At 60.3% G+C, this 16563-nt stretch overlaps 1 protein-coding gene across 1 annotated transcript; it reads right to left on the reverse strand.

Annotated features, from left to right (window-relative positions):
• Window positions 1-12031: 12031 nt before the first annotated feature.
• LOC114003393 (class I histocompatibility antigen, F10 alpha chain-like) lies at window positions 12032-15430 on the reverse strand. The gene is made up of 7 exons (XM_039380571.1): window positions 15373-15430; window positions 13771-14061; window positions 13288-13563; window positions 12782-13054; window positions 12562-12666; window positions 12425-12463; window positions 12032-12070 (listed from the first exon to the last, which is right to left on the reverse strand). Exons 1-7 carry the CDS (start codon window positions 15428-15430, stop codon window positions 12057-12059), a joined length of 1056 nt encoding a protein of 351 aa, XP_039236505.1. The 3' UTR covers window positions 12032-12056.
• Between the last annotated feature and the right edge of the window lie 1133 nt (window positions 15431-16563).

The following is a 16563-nucleotide window of genomic DNA, read 5'->3' on the forward strand; positions in this document are numbered from 1 at the left end:
CCCGGCACCCAGCACACCCCAAAAGGTGCGGGCACACCCCTAAAACGACCACAGCTCCCCAAGGACCCCCCAAAACAACTCAAATCCCATCCAGGACCCCACCTAACCCCATTGTTGGGGGGACTTTTATGGGCTCTGGTGTTACTGGGAGCCCCCCCAGCTTGGGGAGAGGAGCTCTGGGGCGAGTGGGGGGTGGGAAGAGGGGGATGGGTGGGAAAAGGGGTGTGGAAAGGAGAGAAAAGGGGTGGTGGGACCCCAACACTGAATGGGACAGGAGTGGGACATCCCAAAAGTGGAGGGGGAGGGAGAATGAGGATTGGGGGATGATGGGAAAGGGGTGGGAGAGGTCAGAAGAGTGGGGAAAAGGGGAGGGTGGGACCCCCAAACTGAGCATGAGGGGGCTGGGGATTAGGGGAATGATGTGTAAGGGGTGAGAGAGGGGGGAGACAGTGGGGGTTGGGACCCCAAAACTGATCTGGGAGGGGCTGGGGATTGAGGAGACCATGGAAAAGTGGGAGGAACAGGGAGAGGGGTGGAAAAGGGGGGGTGGTCTGGAGGGATGGACGGTCCCATGGGGATCTTTGGGCACTGGGGGGTTCAGAAAGGGGGGTGGTCCCCCTGAGTTCCCAACTTCCTCTGGGGTGCTGGGGGCTGCTGGATCCAATCTCAGCCTTGCATTGTGCCAACAGTTGAAATTTAGAGCAATTCTAGAGGGGGGACTGAACCACGTTTGTCCCCCAGGCTTTAATGATGGCATTTAAGGATGTACCTTGACCACCCCTTTAAGGGGGGGTTCAACACGGGGGGGGCACAGAAAACAGAGGGTCAGGACACATTTACCCCACTCTTCAAAGGTCTCTTTGCCTCTTAGTGCCCCAGGGAAGCCAAAACCAGATCAGTCCAGTCTGGGCTCTTGGCTGTTCCCCACACCAACTCTGCCCCAAACACATTCCCAAGGCCAGGGGATTCCATCACCCTTTTCGGGCACTGCCACTTCCCAGGGACAGGGAAACTCCCTCAGCACAATCTCCCACCACTTATTCCACTGCCCACAAACTGGCAGCACCTTTACAAAGCAACCCCTGCAGCAGCTCACCCAATAACACTCTTGATCAAGACAAACCTTGACCAGCTCAGAAAGGCTCGTAGGCCTTGCTGAGAGGCTCTGGCTACAAAAACACACTTCAAACACAGCAAGAACACCACAAAGCAAGCACAGCAGAAACTTTAAATTTCTCACCCCATGAGCCGCCTGAAAGGGGAAGGGAAGGCAGGATCAGCCCTTGGCCCATCCAGCAGTTTCGATGCAAATCTTCAGGGTTCTTCTTTGGAGAGACCATCCTGACCGTCATGTTATCCAGGAACTGGAGTCTTCTCTTTCTCATCAGATGTGCCAGTCCTTCTTCTTCTTCAGTGTTTGAACTCTATTCCAGCACCAGGTCTCTGCTAAACAGGGGTCACCAGGAATGTTGGTCACCAGGTCTGTGCCCAACGGGGGTCCCTGTGGATCATCCAACGCGGGTCCTCCCATGGCTGATGGAGTTGGAGCAGCGGCCGAAGCTCTTCCCGCACTCGGGGCTTCCCTACAGGTGGGTCCGTTGGTGTTTGGTCAAGGCAGCCCTCCGGATGAAGCTCTTCCCACACCCCCCACACTTGTAGGGCCTCTCCCCCATGTGGATGCGACAGTGCTTGTGGAGGGTGGAGCTGTCCCTGAAGCTCTTCCCACATTCCTCACACGTGTAGGGCCATTCCCCAGTGTGGATGCGACGGTGGGTGTGGAGGGTGGAGCTGTGCCTGAAGCTCTTTCCACATTCCAAGCACTTGTAGGGCCGTTCCCCAGTGTGGATGCGACGGTGGGTGTGGAGGGTGGATCTCCGGCTGAAGCTCTTCCCACATTCCCTACACGTGTAGGGCAGTTCCCCACTGTGGATGTGCTGGTGGTTGAGGAGGTCAGTGCTTGTGCTGAAGCTCTTCCCACATTCCAAGCACTTGTAGGGCTGTTCCACAGTGTGGGTGAGCTGGTGCCTGAGGAGGTTGGTGCTGCTGCTGAAGCTCTTCCCACATTCCCCACACGTGTAGGGTCTTTCCCCACTGTGGATCATCTGGTGTCGGAGCAGGTGGGAGCTCCGTTTGAAGCTCTTCCTGCATTCCCTACACGTGTAGGGCCGTTCCCCACTGTGGATGAGCTGGTGCCTGAGGAGGTCAGTGCTTGTGCTGAAGCTATTTCCACATTCCAAGCACTTGTAGGGCCGTTCCCCAGTGTGGGTGAGCTGGTGCCTGAGGAGGTTGGTGCTCTTGCTGAAGCTCTTCCCACATTCCCCACATGTGTAGGGCCTTTCCCCACTGTGGATCATCTGGTGGCTGAGGAGGTGGGAGCTCTGTTTGAAGTTCTTCCCACACTCCCCACACGTGTAGGGCCGTTCCCCAGTGTGGATGAGACGGTGCCTGTGGAGGGCGGAGCTGTGCCTGAAGCTCATCCCACACTCCCCACACGTGTAGGGCCGTTCCCCACTGTGGATGTGCAGGTGGGTGAGGAGGCTGGTGCTTGTCCTGAACCTCTTCCCACATTCCAAACACCTGAAGGGCTTTTCCCTGCTGGGATGCTGCTCAGGGACCACCAGCTCGCAACTCCGCCTCAAGCTCCGGCCGCCTTCCCGGCACACGCTGGCTCTTTCCTCCTCACAGCCCCCTGGGCTGGCTTTGCAGCCCCTCCTGCGGGGGCATCTCCGGCCCTTTTCCTCCCCGCTGCCTTCCTGCGCCGGGGAGCCCTTCAAAACGGCCTCTCCCACCAGGCTCTGCCGCCGGGATTTGTCCTCCGCGCTCTCCGGCCTCACCTCGGGGCCTGGGGCAGGAAGCAACAAGGACACGCAGGGGATTTGCCTCCGGCCCACAGGGAAGCCCAAGGACATCCCCCCAACTCCGGCCCCAGCAGGACGGCCACAAAAGACAAAAGACCGACCCAAAGGGGCACTGACTTCCTCCTCACCTGCCTGGGGGGCCCGCGGCATCTTCCTCTTCCTCGCAGCCTCCTCCTCCATCCGACCAAGCTTTGGGAAGCAGAAATCCTGCTGGGGGGTAAAACAAGGGGGAGGGGTGAGTGTGTTGCCCAAGTCCATCTCTGGAACTCACCGGGCATCCTGTGTCCCTGAAAACCTCCAAAACACCAACATTCAGACCAGAAAAAAAGAAAACAACAAGATTTGGGAAAAAAACCCCGCACAAACTCCCCGCAAATTTGCAAAAGATCAAGAGTCAGCAAAAAAAATACTCCAAAATATGAACATTCAGCTCAAAAAGACCCTCCCAGAATTTCCCCTCTCTGCTCTCTGCACCTTTACCTTCTGGCTCTCCCCTCTCTGGGCTGCTGGGGGTCCCGCTTAGGGATGCCGGGGCTTTTGGGGGTCCCAGGGGTCCCTTCTCCCCTCACTCTCTGCTTCAGGGGGCCGGGTTCCCAGACATTCCCCCTCTCCACCTTCTCCACTTTCTTGGCCCGGGGATCCCAGGGGTCCCCACTGCCCAGGCTCCCCCTTCTCCGGGACCCCCCTTGCAGCCTCCCGGGGCTCCTCCCTCTCCCTGCTCCCCCCTCCAGCCTGCCGGGGGTCCCCCAGCTCCGCCATCGCCCCGCTCCGCTCTCCACACTCCGGGGCTCCCGCCCTTCCTCCCCCCACCCCCGGCTCTCCCGAGGGCTCCCCAAACCCGCTGCCTCGGCTCCCTCCGGCTCCCCCGGACCAGCCCCCCCCGCCCACACCGGGCTCACAATGGAGCCGCCGGGGCCTCACCCACCAACACCAACCCCCAACAAGGGGGGGACCCGCAGCCCCCCGACCACCCACGGGGCTCTGCCCACAACCCACCCCGACACCGCCCCAAAACACCCACCGGGGACCCCCAACAGCCCCCCGGCACACAGCCCCGCACAAGGGCCGCCTGTGCCCGAGCCAACAAAACGCCCCCACAGCCGGGGGGACACCAGAGGCTGCCCCGGGGCAACGAGAGCAGGGAGCGGATCGGGCCCCGCACACGTGGCCGGGCTCTTGGGTCAGCCGGCCGGGATCGGGAACAACAGCACGGCCCCGACCGCCGGGGAGGGGAGAAAAACAAGGGGTGAGCGCGTTGCCTTGGGAGTTTCTCCTGCCCAAGCCCATCCCTAGAATGCACCGGGCATCTTGTGTCCATAAAAACCCCCAAAACACCAACATTCAGCCAAAAAACCCCTCCCAGGAGTTCCCCCTCTCTGCTCTCTGGGGTTAGGGGGGTCCCCCCTGTCTGGCCTGATGGCACTTCTGCCTGCATTGGGGGTCCCCCTTCTCCGGGCTGCCGGGGGTCCCGCGGTTCCAGGGGGTTCCCACTCGCCGGGGTCCCCTTTAGTGTTGCCAGGGGGGTCCCAGGGCTCACTTCTCCCCACTCTGCCTCCCGGGGCCGGCCGGCCCTCCTCTCTCGCCTCCCACCCTCGCAAACCTCTTGGCGCTCTCGGCTCCCACCCCGCCTCAAGGCCCCCCCTCCTCTCCACACTCCAAGGCCTTCCCCCTCTCCGGGACCCCCGCTTAAGGGGCCCGGCGCTCCCTCTCTGCTCCCCCCCCTCCAGCATTCCGGGGGTCCCCCAGCTCCGGGATCGCCCCTCTCCGCTCTCCCCACTCCGCGGCTACCGGGGTTCCCCCCCGGCTCTCACGGGGGGCCCCCAAACCGCTCTCGCCCCCCCCCCGCCATTGCCGAGCCACCGCCAGGACCTTTGGGCTGCTCTTCTTTGTGCTCCCGCTCGGCTCCTCCCTCGGCTGGGCCGCCGCTTTTGGCGGGTTTCCTCCTCCTGGATCCACCCCCTGCAGCCCTTCCCCCCCTGGCCCAGCCCCCTTGGGCCCCCCTTGGGCCCCCCTTGGGCCCCCCTTGGGCCCCCCTTGTCCCCCCCCTTGCCCCCCCCTTGCCCCCAAAGCCATGGCCTCCCGCGGCAGGAGCAGGGCTGGAGCTGGGGCAGGTCGGGATGGGGCAGCGCTGGGCTCTTGGCCGCTCCCGCCCGCACTCGGCCCCCGCCGCAGCCGCCACGGCCGGGACAGCGCGGGGGGGCCCGGCCTGGGCGCCCCCCCCTCCCCCCTGCCCAAATCGCCGTCCCGGGGGGCGCTGGGGGCGAGGGGGGGGCGCCGGTGGGCTCGAGGTGGGGAGCGCTGGGCGCTGCGGCTCTGCCTGCACACGGGGGAGTTGCCCCCGCAGCCGGGGGGGCTCCCGGCACCCCCAGTGCCCAGAAAGGTCTCCCCACATTTGGGGTTTGGGGGCTCTGGGTGGGGTCTGGGCGGGTTGGGGGGTCCCGGCCCCTTTTGGGGAGTGCTGGGTGCCGTGTTGGGGTGCAGGTGCCCCCCCAGAGCCCCCCCAGAATGGGGTGACACGGGGGGAACTCCGGGTGGTCCCCATTCCTGATCCATCCTGGAGCAACCACGCTGGGGGCAACTGGGATCATACTGGGAGCGACTAGAACCACACTGGAACTGACTGGGAGCATAATTGGTGTGACTGGGAGCATGCTGAGATCGACTGGGAGAGACTGGGAGAGACTGGCAGTGACAGGGATCATACTGGGAGGGACTGGAACTATAGTGGGCTGACTGGGAGCAACTGGGATCATGCAGGGGTAACTTAGATTCTCCTAGGATAGAGTGGTATTGTACTGGGAGAGGCTGGGATCATACTGGGAGTTACCGGAACCAGAGAAGTGGTCCATGGTAGCAACTGGAACCATGCTGGGGGCAACTGGGATCATAGTGGGAGCAGCCAGGCCCCTGCTGAGCTCATACTGGGATCACAGTGGGACTGACAGGGATCATCCTGGGAGTGACTGCAGTAATACTGGGAGTATGTGAGAGGGACTGCAACCATACTGGGAATGACTGGGGTCAAACTGGATTCATACTGGAAGTGTCTGGAAGTTACTGGGATCATACCAGGGGTGACTGGACATATACTGGGATAATACTGGGAGCAACTGGGACCATGCAGTTGGCAAATGGCATCATCCAGGACTCAGACTGGGAGTCCCCGAGAGGGAAAGGAACCATCCTGGGGGGGGACTGGGAGGAACTGGGACCACCTTAGGGGCAACTGGGATCCTATTGGGAGTGACTGGGATCACTGTGGGAGTGACCAGAACCATACTGGAACCATCCTAGCAGTGACTGTTAGTGCCCAGGATCATACTGGGAGTGAGTGGAACTACATAGAGGAGAACTGGGAGCAACTGGGATCATCCTGGAAGAAAATGGGAATGACTGGGAGTGCCAGGTTGCATTCTGGACTCAACTGGCATAGACTGGGAGTGATTGGGATTGTACTGATGGGAACTGGAAGCATCCTGGGACAAGTGGCACTAACTGGGTATGACTGTGAGCATGCTGAGGGATCTACTGGGAGTGTCTGCAACCATCCTGGGGGTGACTGGGACCACACTGGGAGTGAATTGGACTATGTGGGGGGTAACTGGGATCATAATTAGACTGACTGTATCTGTGCTGGAGGCAACTGGGAGCAACTCAGATCACACTGTGAGGAACTGGGAGCAACTGCGACCACACTGGGGATAACTGGGGTCATACTGGGATCACAGTGGGAACCGCTTGGTCCATGCTGGGGGCAATGGGATCATCTTGGGAGCCACTGGGCCCACAGTGAGGGTGACTGGGGTTATACTGGGAGCAACTAGGACCACACTGAGAGTGACTGGGAGTGGCTGTGAGCAACTGGGATTATGCTGGCAGCTACTGGGAGCAACTGGGAGTGAGTGGGACCACATTGACTTCAACTGGTATATACTGAGAGAGACCAGGAGTGACTGGGTTCATCCTGAGACTGACTGGGATCATAGTGGGAGTGACTGGGAGTACCAGGGATCACACTGGGAGCAACTGGAACCATAGTCAGTGCCTGGGAGGAACTGGGAGCCTGCTGGGGGCAAATGGCTTTATCCTGGGAGTGCCAGGGCATGTCTGGGTTCATCCTGGGTGTGAGTGCCACCATCTGGGGTGTCACTGGGATCCTACTGGGATGGTCCTGAGAGGGACTGGGAGGGAGTGGAACTTGACTGGGGTGACTGGGAGCAACTGGGACCATGCAGGGGGTAACTTGGATCCTACTTGGAGAGACTGGTATCGTACCGGGAGTGACTGGGATCATAGTGGGATGATACTGGGTATGACTAAAAGTGACTGAGATGATACTGGGGGTGACTGGGAACATGTTGGAGGCAAGTGGGATCTACTGGCAGTGGCTGGGAGTGACAGGGATGATACTGGGAGTGACTGGAAGCACAGTAGGGGTGAATGGGAGCAACTGGAACCACGCTGGGGGCAACTGGGCTCATAATGGGATCATCCTGGGAGTGACTGCAATAATATTGGGAGTATGTGAGAGGGACTGCAACCATACTGGGGATGACTGGGATCAAACTGGATTCATACTTCAAGTTCCTGGGATCATACTAGGAATGTCTGGACTCATAGTGGGATCAGACTGGGAGCAACTGGGACCATGCAGGGGCAAATGGCATCGTCCAGGCAGTGACTGAAAGTGCCTGGGGCCATACTGGACTCAGACTGGGAGTCCCTGAGAGGGAAAGGAACCATCCTGGGGGGGACTGGGAGCAACTGGGACCACCTTGGGGGCAACTGGGATCCTATTGGGAGTGACCAGGACCATACAGGAACCATCCTAGGAGTGACTGTCAGTGACCGGGATCATACTGGGAGTGACTGGAACTACAGAGAGGGGAACTGGGAGCCAGTGGGGCCATGCTCCAAGGAACCCCCAAACTCACTCAGAGCTCACCCAGGACCCCACCTAACCCTTTTTTTGGGGGGGACATTTATGGGCACTGGTGTTACTGGGAGCTCCCCCGGCTGCAGGTGAGGAGCTCTGGGGTGAGAGGGGGTGTTGGGAAGGGGGGGGTCAGTGAGTCAGAGGGGATAAAAGGGGTGGCAGGACCCCAAAGTGAGTGGGAGGGGAGTGGGACCCCCCAAAAGTGGAGGGGGAGGGAGACTGAGAATTGGGGGCTGATGGGAAAGGGGTGGGAGAGGTCAGAAAAGTGGGGGAAACGGGAAGGTGGAACCCCCAAAGTGAGCATGAGGGGGTTGAGGATTGGGGGATGATGGGTAAGGGGTGGGAGAGGGGGAAAAAGTGGAGGTTGGGACCTCATAAGTGATCCTAGGCGGGCTGGGAATTGAGGGGAACCACGGAAAAACCTTGTCAGAGAGAAAATTGGGTGACCCGAGTCCTGGATGCTTTTAGGAAAGAGGTCTGAACATTTTTTGAAGAATGGAGAGGGGTGACTTTTTTATTCTTGACCTTTCCAGTTCTCCATTTGGGGGCAGGATGTCCTCTGGGCCAATGTTTTGTTCCCTTTGCAGTGAGTGCAGCCTCAGAGGGCTGAGCCCTCTCTGGCTGGGCTTGGCCTCTCCTGCAGAGACTCAGGCCTGGCTGGGCTGCCCCAGGCAGACGCTGCAGGAAGAAGAGCTCAGGCCGCCTGGCTCTGGTGTCCCTGGGGCTCAGCCTGTGCCCCATTGCTGGGCAGGGGCTGAGCCCCACCTCTGCCTGGGGGCCTTGGCCAAAGGGCTGGCAAGGAAGAGGCCCAGCAGCCTTGGGGCCTGCCCAGCTTTCCTCCTCCCTGGGGGCTCTCAGTCCTCCCCTGACACCATGTGGGCCCAAGGCCTTGCTGGCTTCGGGCTCACGGCCCGCCGGCCCCATCCCAGCGGCCTGACCCCCCTCCTTCCCCTCTCTCCAGCCTCTCCTGCCTTTTCTGGCAAGGGGCCATCCAAGGAAAAGCCCGGTTCTCAGCAATGGCACCTGTGGCACGGCTGCAAGGCTCCAGTGGGCCAGGCAAGAGCAGGAGCAGCGAGAGCCTGAGGAGCCAGGAGATGCCCTGGCTGGGCATCGTGCTGCTGCGGGACGAGCTGACACCTCTGCACAGTCTCTGCCCGTCCCTGCCAGCCGACTTCTGCCCAGGCTCTGGGCACGGGGACGCAGCACTGACAGTTTTCAGCCACCGCGCTGTTCCACAGAGGCTGTGATGTCACAAGGCCCTTGCCTGGCAGCCAGGAGATGGGCAAGGCAAGGCAAGGACGGAGCCTTGAATTTTGGGTCCTTGATTTTAAGGCGTTTTCTTGCACATAAGGCACAGCAATGGGAAGGACACAGCGTGAGGCTGAGAGGTTTCTGTCCTGGTTTGTGGGCTTGGGTGAGATTGGGCCAGAATTACAGGACACCTGTAAAATCTGGGCTTTGGGAAAGGTTGGGGAGGGTTGGGAAAGGTGTTCAAAGGGTGGTTTTGCCTGAGGTGTTAAACATGGAGTGGGTCTGTCTTCCCAATTCCCAAGAGAAGAGATCCCAGAAAGCTCCCCTGCAGGTTGTGTTTTAAGGAACAGGAGAAGAGACCGAGGGTAAGGGGTTTCTTTCCTGGAGGGCAGGGCTGTCGTTCACTTGCAGGAGCCCTGCGCTGAAATTGCCAGTCTGACTGCCCAAACTGAACACAGCTGAAGATTCCTGCCAGACAAAAAGTACCAGCACAGAAAGCTCTTGCTGCCCATGGAGTGCCCAGGGTGGCTCCCCAACTGCATCTGAAACCCGAAGGTTCCAGGCTTTCTTTCCTGGGGGAAAGGCCGTGACATCCCAAAGAGTCCCGTGGCAGACAGGTGGGGCTGCACTGTGGGGGTGTGAGGTGTTGGTTCTTTGGTTTCCAGGGGCTATTCCAGAATGGAGAGGACAGGCTGTGACATCCCAAAGGGGCCCATGGCACAGGGGTTGGGCTGCACTAGGGGCTGTGAGACATTGGTGTTTTGGTTTCCAGCAGCCATTCTGGAATGGAGGGGATAGGCCGTGACATCACAAGAGGGCCCATGGCACAAAGGTGGGGCTTCACTTTGGGGTTGTAGGGCGTTGGTTCTTTGGTTGCCAGGGCCCATTCTGGAATGGAGAGGACAGGCTGTGACACCACAAAGGAGCCCTTGGCACACGGATGGGGTTGAACTGTCACATGGGGGGGGCTTGGTTCTTTGGTTTCCAGAGGCTATTCCGGAATGGAGAGGATAGGCCAGAATGGATAGGACAACAAATGGGCCCAAAGCACATGGGTTGGTCTGCACTGTGGTGTGGGGTGTTGGTTCTTTGGTTGCCAGGGCCTATTCTGGAATGGAGAGGACAGGTTGTGACAAGAAGTGCCTGTCAGAGCTGCAAAGACGGACACACAAGAATCTTATGTGGGCATATTCTCTTCTCTGCCCTGCAAATCTTTGTGCTGGGGTCAAAACTCAGCCTCTCTGCTTCCCTCTCCTGAAGGACTTGTTCTTAGACATCCCTTTCCCCTACGCTCCTTTCAAAAGCCCTCCTGGCAATTCCCAAGCCTGTACCCGGCTCTCATCCCCTCTCTGTCCTCTTCCCACTCCCCTGGTCAATCCAACATCCCAGGACAGGGATCCCAGTTGCTTGGCTGCACTCCCACCTAGTTCCATATGCTGGGCCATGATATCCCAGCGCTGGAGCAGCCAGGTCAGCAGGGGCTCTCCCAGCTGGAGGCTGAAATCTTTTCACATCTCTCACAGGTCAGCCAGGGATGGGGATCTGGTGATTATCTCTGGTCCTGCCTCTTGCTCCTGTTCTGAGGGCTCTGCTTCCCCTTCATCCCTCACTAACTGAGCTGATTTGGTCTTGGATTTCTTCTGTAGAGGGGCAGCTGCTACTGGCACAGGTTGTTCCTCTGCAGTTTGAGTGGCCACGGTACCTCTTGGTCTCCTTTCCTCCTCCTCCCCCTGAGGGCACTGGGTCTCAGTTTAACAAGATTCCAACTTAGAAATTAAGAGACTTCAGGTGGAAGTGTGGAAAAGAAACAGCTTTTTATTAACAAAATCTGAATAAACAACAAATGGTGCAACCAAAAACTTTGAGAAGAAACCAAACAAAGTCCCAAATCCCCAGGTGGGGGGAGAAACTGTCCCGGCAGTTCAAAGCTCTCGCAGCCCCGTGTGCTCGCAGCCAGCAGTGAAGGAGTCCCTTTTCCCAGGGGCAGTCCCCAAAGCAGAACACCTCGCTCCCAGATGGGTCGGGCTCTCTCTCTCTCTCTCTCTCTCTCTCTCTCTCGGTCGTTCTCCACGAGGTGTCCCATGGGGAAAAAACTTCCTCTCAGGGAAAGAGAACAAGGTGGCCAAAACCAGCTCCCGCTCTGTCCGGTCCCGGACAAACCCCAAAAGCCCCCGAACAAAGGACCCCCCGCCCTCCCCGCGGCCACCGCGGTGTCCCCGAGAGCCGCCCTCCCCCCACTGCCCCTGCCCAGCGCCTGCGGCTCCGCTCCAACCCACCCCATCCCGGGAGACACAGATGGCAATGGGGGGGACACTGGGAAACAATTCCAACACCTCTTTTCAAACCTCTGACACCTGCTTCCCAGACATTCCCAAAGAAGGGGCTTCCCGTGGCCTGGAGCCAGGGACCGACCTTTGTATTGAACCAACTCCTGGAGAGACACGTTCCCATCCCTGTCCCCATTCCCATTCCTGGGGTTCCCATCCCTTTCCCCATTCCCACTTCCTGCTGTGCCAACCTGCTCCCAGTGTCCCCGTTCCTGTCCCCACTATCCCTATCCTGGTCTCCCAGGTCCCCATTCCCATTCCCGGTGTCCCAGTTCCCATTCCTGCTGTCCCCAACCTGCTCCCAATGTCCCCATTCTCATTCCTGGAGTTCCCATGCCCATTCCTGCTGTCCCCAACCTGCTCCCAGTGTCCCCATCCCTCTCCCCAATATCCCCATCACAGTCCCCCCTGTCCCCATTCCTATTCCTGGTTCCCACAGAGGAACTGCCGGATGCCGGAGGAGGGAGCCAGGATTTATTGCCCAAAGCAGGAGATTTTCACACCCAAATTAAAACCTCAGGAATAATTGTGGTCCTGGGTTTCACACGGGAAAAAGCAGGAAGTTGATCCATCGGGAAGAGCTGTAGGGGGGCCGGGTTGGGTGGGAGCAGCGGGATGAGCTCTACCAGCAGCTCCTGCCTTTCCACAGGGAGAGGGAAGGGGCGGATCCAGCTCCAGGATCACTCAGGCTGTGATTCCTGCTGGGATGAGAGTGGGGAAAGGAGTCACCATGTCCCTGTTCCCATCCCAGGGGATGGAGCCAACTGTGGAGCCCAGGGAGAGTAGGAACTGCTCCGGAATCCCACCTGATCCTGCTCTGTCCATTCCACCCCAATCCCACTCCATCCATCCCACGCCAATCCCACTCCAGAATCCAGCCCTGATCCCAGTCCACAATTCCACCTGATCCCACTCTGGAATCCTGCCCTGAGCTGGAATCCCCTTCCAATCCCACTCCAGCCATTAGGCCCCCATTCCCCTCTGGAATCCCGGCATCCATCCTGGGATCCCTGCCCAGAGGATCTGGATCCACACACGCTGCTGGGACTCACTGGTGGGCGCGGGGTCGTATCCATTCCCCTCCCTCTTCCCTATGGAAAGAAAGTGGGATCAGCACCCGTGGCACAGGATCCCCGGAATGCTGCCGGGCGGATCCGTGCCCCTTCCCGACCCCCATCCCGGGAGTTACCGGATCGGAGCTTCCAGACACCAAGGCCAATGATGATGATGATGACGGCAACGATGACAGACACAGTGACCAGCACTGGGGTGGAATTCCAGACGGATTCCGGCTCTGGGAAGGGCAGGAATGTGAGGAGGGGGAGGGTTACCCCCATCCCGCTGTCCCACATTCCCAAATTCCTCCTTCCCAAACCCCCAGTTCCCACATTGCCCGTTCCCAGCCTCACCCCAGGCGAAGATCCCGGGCTCCGGCATTCCGGCGTGCTCCACCCGGCACCGGTACTGCTCCCGCTCCCCCGGCAGCGCCTCGATCCTGGCCCAGCTGTGGAAGGTGCCGTCACTGTTGGGAACGATCCCGCCCCACTCCGTCTCCTGATCCCGCAGTTCATCCCCCTTCAGCCAGTTGATCCCGATCATCCCGGGGTAGAATCCGTACGCGTGGCAGGACAACGTCAGGATCCCGTGTTCCTCTTTCCCGGACACGTGGACATCGGGGGGATCTGGAATGGGATAACGGTGAGATCCATCCATGGAATTCCCATGGGAATGGGACAACAGTGAGATCCATCCACAGAATTCCCATTGGGATGGGACAACAGTGGGATCTATTCATGGAATTCCCATGGGAGTTGGATGACTCAGTTTCATCCACGGAATTCCCACAGGAATTCCCGTGTTCCTCAGTTCCACATTCCCAAATCCCACATTCCCATGGGAATTCTGTCTCCCTCACCTTTGCGCTCCAGCGCCTCCCGCCCGTATCTGACGTATTTCTGGAGCCATTCCGGACAGGTGTTCTCCAGGTAATGTGTCCATCTCTCCACCTCGATCCCATCGTGTTCCCATTTCCTCTTGGTGACCTGGGCAGCTCCATCGGCCGCCACGAAGCTCCCGGATCCCAGCTCGAAGGAGATGAAATCCCGCCCATCATAGCCATGTCGATGGGATCCACGGACACTCCCGTCGGACAGGAGGTCACAGCCATAAAGGTGCTGCAGCGTGTGGAGACCTGGGGGGTGGGATCGGATCCATGGAGACCCCTGGAATTGTGTCCCAGCCCCATGAGGCCCCATTCCAGCCCTATGGAGCCCCAGAGTCCGATGGAGACCCACAGAGCCTCATCCCAGCCCTTGGAGCACCTTGGATCCACATCCCAGTCCCACACATCCCATTCCAGCCCCACACATCCCCCCATTCCCCGGCTCCCCCCACTCACCCCCACTCCAGTTGTACCGGCCCCCCGCTCTCTCCAGGTTGGTGGCACCCACAAGCTGGTTCCCCTCAGCGATCTGGGTCTGTCTATCCCAATATCCCGGCTCGGCTCCGGCCGCCATCCACGGCGTCAGCGGCTCCGTCCGGCCCCGCTCGCTGTCGTAGCGTGTGAAGGGGATCCCGTCCACGTATCCCATGGACAGGTATTGAGGGATCCCCGGGCTGGGCTCCGTCACTGCCACATACAGGTAACGCAGGGAGTGGAGAACTGGGGGGACACGGAGATTTGGGGGGTCTGGGGGTGTCCACGGGTCAAGGAAATGAAGAACTGGGGGAGCTGGGAGAGTCGGGAAGGGGGTTTGGGGATCCCAGGGCCAAGGGAAGGAGGGTGTAGGGACTGGGAGAGGTGGGATGGGGCATCCAGGGGTCCCTGTGCCCAGGAAAGGGGGGCCTGGGGGGCCCCAGTGTTGAGGACAATGGGGTCTGGTGTCTGGGAAAGGCAGGAATGGGGGTCCAGAGGGTCTCGGGGTCAAGGAAAAGGGGGATCTGGGAGAGGCGGGATGGCTGGAAAGGGAGTGAAGGGGGGTGCTGGTGCAGGATAAGGAGTTCCAGGGGGGGTCTCGGTGCCCAGGAATTGTGGTTGGGGGCGTTCCCGGTGCCTGGGACCCCCCTGCAGGAAGCACAGGGAGGGGAGAACTGGGGGGGTCACAGAGATTGGAGGGTTTGGGGGGTCCAAGGTCAAGGGAATGGAACTGGGAGAGCTGGGAAGGGTCCAAGGTTCAAGGAAAGGGGGGGCTGGGACTGTGAGAGGAGGGACAGGGGATCCAGGGGGTCCCTGTGCCCAGGAAAGGGGGGTCCAGTGGTCCCCGGTGTTGAGGAACGTGGGGGCTGGGGGCTGGGAAAAGCAGGAATGGCGGTCCAGAGGGTCCCAGGGTCAAGGAAAAGGGGCACAGGAGGGTATTTATTGAGAGTAAGGGGGTTCAGAGGGATCCTGGTGCCGGGGATGGGGGTTCAGGGGGTCCTGGTGCAGGAAAAGGGGGTTCAGAGTGGTCCCGGCACAGGATAAGGGGGTTCAGGGGGGTCCCAGTGCCCAGAATAGGGGTTCCAGGATATCCCTGTGTTGGACAAGGGGATGCAGTGGGATCTTTGTGCCTGCAATGGGGGTCCAGGGGGGTTCCCAGTGCCCAGGAATGGGTGTCCAGGGGGGTCTCTGTGTCCAGGAATGGGGGTTCAGGGAGTCCTACTACCAGATAAGGGGGTTCAGGGGGTCCCAGCACTGCGGGAGGGGTGCAGGGGGGTCCAAGTGACCAGGAATGGAGGTGGGGAGGGATTCCTGTGTCAGGGAATGGGGGTTCAGGGGGGTTCCATGCCCAGGAATGGGTGTTCGGGGCGGTCCCAGTACTCAGGAATGGGGCTAGAGAGAGGACCCTGAGCCCAAAAATGGAGGTCGAGGGGGATTCCCGTGCCCGGAAATGGAGGTTCAGGGGGTCTCGGTGCCCAGGAATGGAAACTTGGGGGTCTCGATGCCCGGAAATGGAGGTTCGGGGAAGTGCCGGTGCCCGGCAATAAAGGCTGAGGAGGTGCCCGTTCCGGGGGTCCCACTTACCATCGGGCTGCCCCCCCGAGACCCCCAGGAGCGCCCCCAGCCCCAGCGCTGGAGCCATCGCGCTGCTCCGCTGGCCCCGCCCACACAGCAGCGTCCGGCCCCGCTACTTCTTCTCCACCAATGGCAACCCGACTGGGCCCTGACGTCACCGGGCACCGGGCAGATCCCGCCGCCGCAGGTTGGGAGACGCGACAGTGCCCGAGGCAGCGCGGGGGAGGGGAGGGGACGGGGGAATTCCTGGGAACTGACCGGAATGTCCTTTGGGAGCCCTGCTGGGACCGCCCTGAGTCCTCCTGAGACCCTCTGCAACTCTCCGCGGCCACGTCTTGCGTGGGCTCCAGGGGGTCTCAAAGTCAAGGCTCTGCCCGGAGCCGAGCTGGCCAGGGAGCGCCCACCGGGGGGATTTAAGGCAGTGCCAGCGTTTCGGTCATGTCCAGCCCAGCCGCTGTTGGCCAGGGGCCCGTGCTGGCTGCTGGCCCCACTCCTCGCTCCGTCCCGCTCGTGTCCCACCTCCCTGCTCTGCTGCTCGGCTCGGATCCGCTCTGCTCCCCACCCGCTTCCCTCCAGCGCTGCTTCCCTGCCTGCCCGAGCCTGACTGCACCCGCTTCTCTCCCTGGGCTGGCAACCTTTCTGCACTTTCCTTTGGCAGCCTTTCCTTTTCCTCATCTCTCCCTCTTCTTCTCCCCCCCCTCGCTTTTACCGTTCCTTATTGGTATCAATAAAGTCAGTTGTGTGTGTGAGACCCAACATTTGGAGGTTTGGGCCTTAATCTCGCCCTGGAAGGAATCATCTAAAAGAACCAGGTTGCAGCCCCCGCCCGGTCTGTAACAGGGTCCCAGGGTCAGGGGAAGGGGGGGGAGGGCACTGGGAGAGGTGGGATGGAGATTCAGGGGGTCCCTGTGCCCAGGAAAAGGGGGGTCCAGTGGTCCCCGGTGTTGAGGAAAGTGGGGTCTGGAAAAGGCAGGAAAGGGGGTGCAGGGGATCTCAGGGTCAAGGAAAAGGGAGGATGAGGGGGCTGGGAGAGGCGGGATTGGCAGGTAAAGGGGCACAGAGGGGTATTTGTTGAGGATAAGGGGGTTCAGAGGAGTCCTGGAGCTGGGGATGGGGGTGCAGGGGGGTTCCCGAGCCCAAGAATGGGGGTTCAGGGGGGTCCCAGGACTCAGGAATGGGGCACCAGAGGCGTCCCTGTGC

Source organism: Pipra filicauda, unplaced genomic scaffold (assembly GCF_003945595.2).
Source record: "Pipra filicauda isolate LSUMZ 115617 unplaced genomic scaffold, ASM394559v2 scaffold1087_size30272_pilon, whole genome shotgun sequence".
Taxonomy (NCBI): Eukaryota; Metazoa; Chordata; class Aves; order Passeriformes; family Pipridae; genus Pipra; species Pipra filicauda.

Bases quoted from the DNA above. Each gene is read 5' to 3' on its own strand.
- LOC114003393 (XM_039380571.1), bottom strand. From the start codon at position 15,430: ATGGCTCCAGCGCTGGGGCTGGGGGCGCTCCTGGGGGTCTCGGGGGGG. The intron at 14,062-15,372 runs GTAAGTGGGACC...GGACACCCCCAG, and splicing joins CTCGGGGGGGCAGCCCGATG to ACCCCCCAAATCTCCGTGTC. The intron at 13,564-13,770 runs GTGAGTGGGGGG...CCCACCCCCCAG, and splicing joins CCGGTACAACTGGAGTGGGG to GTCTCCACACGCTGCAGCAC.